The following is a 2,617-nucleotide window of genomic DNA, read 5'->3' on the forward strand; positions in this document are numbered from 1 at the left end:
GGGGGGGGGTGGGGGGGGGGGGGGGGGGGGGAGAGTTTCTCTCTTAGTTTTTTTCTTTTGCTAAAATCTAGTGTATTTGAAATATGCTTTGATTGTTCTGTTGTGTTGCTTATGTGCTCTATAGTTTATTTCTATTCCTATATCAAGTATTACTTGGCATTTTGTTGTGCATTACAGATTAAGTTCAGTTTTTCTACTTGGCTCTTTGTTGGGTTTTTGATTATGTGTGGGATTGTTATTCAATTTTGCGAGTTCATTATACTATGGTGGCAAGTGGAGAATTAACATCCTTCATTTGCTGCTGAATTGTTTTAGAGGGAATGTGGTATTTCTTTTTTTGAAGGCTAATGACACCATTCATATTCTGAATGTAGGTAATGCACTATATGATTAGTTTGACTTTGGGCCACTCCTCATCTAAATGGCTGATCAATTGAAAGGGAATTATATAGAAGTGGCCATATTTTTAGTATCTCATAATTAATATAGTGGATAATTAGTATTTCATTAAAATTGGTAAATAATGAATATCATATAATAAATTTGTAGTACTATATATATGTTCAGTTTTAAAATGTTTTACAATAAATATGTTTGCTTAATAAATGAGGGATGATTAATTATGTCTCACAATAATAAATTTATTTTACATTAATAATATGCTTAGTTATTAAATGTCTTGAGTTAAATATGATATATCTTACAACGCATTTATCTTATCATAGGGTGGAATCAGATGATGAGAGAGTAAGAGATAAAGAAACAATCCGCAAGCTCAAAAAGGCAATGGTAGATCAACAGGAAGAGAGAGTCAGAGATAAAGAAACAATCTGCAAGCTCAAAAAGGAAATAGTACATCAACGGGAAGAAATAGCCACTTTAAAAGTAGAAATGACCTCTTTAAAATCGCAAATGGCCACTTTAAAATCACTTTCCTTATTGGTTCAACAATGGAGTAACCAGGTTATGACTACATTATACATAAATATATATATATATATTTATGTAATGGAGCTATTCATTTTTATCCTTTTTTCTCACTTTTTTCATAATATTAAGTAATGGAGCTATTCATTTATTGGTCATTTTAGGTTGAGAACACTTCTAGCGGTGTTGGAGATGTTGGTTCATAACTTGGATAAAAATCTTCTTCAACGTGCTAAGAGTCGCCCCCTCGTGGTAATATGTCATTATACTTGGAAAATGTTGGACTTGTTTGATAGTAATGAGATATGCAATTTATAAAGTTGGACTTGTTTAACAGTGATAAAATATGCAATTAATTTATATGAGAAGATTTCTTATTATTGTGGTGTTCAAATTATGTTTGGAATTATATTATTTTTCTAGATAAATACTAATAAATTTATCCTTGTGCTGTAGGTACAAAAATCACTCAATGTGGAGCAATTTATATTTTGTAATGCAACTTTCATATTTGTATTATGTGCAGTTTAACAACTTTTAATCATGTTATTGAATAGTAGGAGGATAGAAAAGTAAGAGAAATGAAGGATTTGTAATTTCTTTGATGTGTGTTTGGTTGAAGGAGTGGGAAAGTGGAATGATAGAAAATGAATATGCATTTGCTTTGTTTGGTTGAGATAAAAAAATGTGAAGGAAAAAAAAAAAGATAATTTGTGGTAATTATTGTTATATTGACAAGAACACGTCAAGTGACCGGTGGCCACCATGATGACTTATAATTGCTACATGGTATTGACATGGAACCAAAAAAAAAAAGAATAATATTGCCACTTTTTTATACTTGAATTTGTTGAATGGTTCTCTAATCTAATGTTGGGACAATACAAGGATTTAAATAGGAAGAAAATGGGTAATGGGTCAAAGTTTAAGGATTGATTTAGAATATTTTACATTACATATTTTAAAGGTTTTGATTGCTACTTTTGAAACTCTAAGGAACAAATTGAAAAATGGGAAAAACAGGAGCAAAAGTGGTGATTGGCCATAAATAAGTTTTGTTTTGTTTAGCTGAATATATGACTTATAGACTTTTTATCTACATCACTCTATTGATTTACTTTGGCTGTGTGTTGATATGGAAAGGATATTGATGTTAGCGGGGAAGGGAGGGTAAATTGGACACCTACTTCTAAAATAATTTTTTTGGCCTTCCAATGGAAATTTATTAGAGTTTTGTGGATAGAATTTTGGAATAGATTTGTGTATAGAATAGGATTTTTATTTTACATTATTTGATTGTTACATGGTCTGGTTGCTATAGGGAGAAAACCAGATCTATGGTAATTTGTTATGTTCTATAGAAGGAGGATGATGAAAGTAAGCAATCACAATTTATGTTTCTTTTGGGCAATTGGACTTAATAAAAGAAAGGTAAGCACACCCTCAAAACGAAGAACCAAAGCTGTTGGACTTTTTCATTCAACTCCTAGGTGGATTGGAATTATATGCCGAAGATGAAAGCAATTAAGACTATGTTTTTATATAATAATAATAATAATAAAAAGTGGAAATAAAAATGCTAGAAACTACTACAACCATAGGAAAGGAAGTACAATTTTTGAGACTCATGGCCACCAATAGTGCATTTCAGTGGCTAGAGAAATCACCAAATTACCATTCACTCCAAATT

The 2,617-nt window shown here is 30.9% G+C and overlaps 1 protein-coding gene across 2 annotated transcripts in view; it reads left to right on the forward strand.

Annotated features, from left to right (window-relative positions):
• Positions 1-1,593, forward strand: part of LOC111997869 (F-box/kelch-repeat protein At3g23880-like) — a 5,395-nt gene extending 3,802 nt beyond the window's left edge. For both annotated transcript variants that reach the window (XM_065761728.1, XM_065761729.1), the window contains 3 exons: positions 726-963; positions 1,092-1,179; positions 1,384-1,593. In XM_065761728.1, coding sequence (XP_065617800.1) covers positions 726-963; positions 1,092-1,133 — 280 coding nt within the window. In that variant the 3' untranslated portion in view covers positions 1,134-1,179; positions 1,384-1,593. The remainder of the gene's footprint in view (positions 1-725; positions 964-1,091; positions 1,180-1,383) is intronic.
• Positions 1,594-2,617: the final 1,024 nt, after the last annotated feature.

Source organism: Quercus suber, unplaced genomic scaffold (genome assembly GCF_002906115.3).
Source record: "Quercus suber isolate HL8 unplaced genomic scaffold, Cork oak 2.0 scaffold_426, whole genome shotgun sequence".
NCBI lineage: Eukaryota > Viridiplantae > Streptophyta > Magnoliopsida > Fagales > Fagaceae > Quercus > Quercus suber.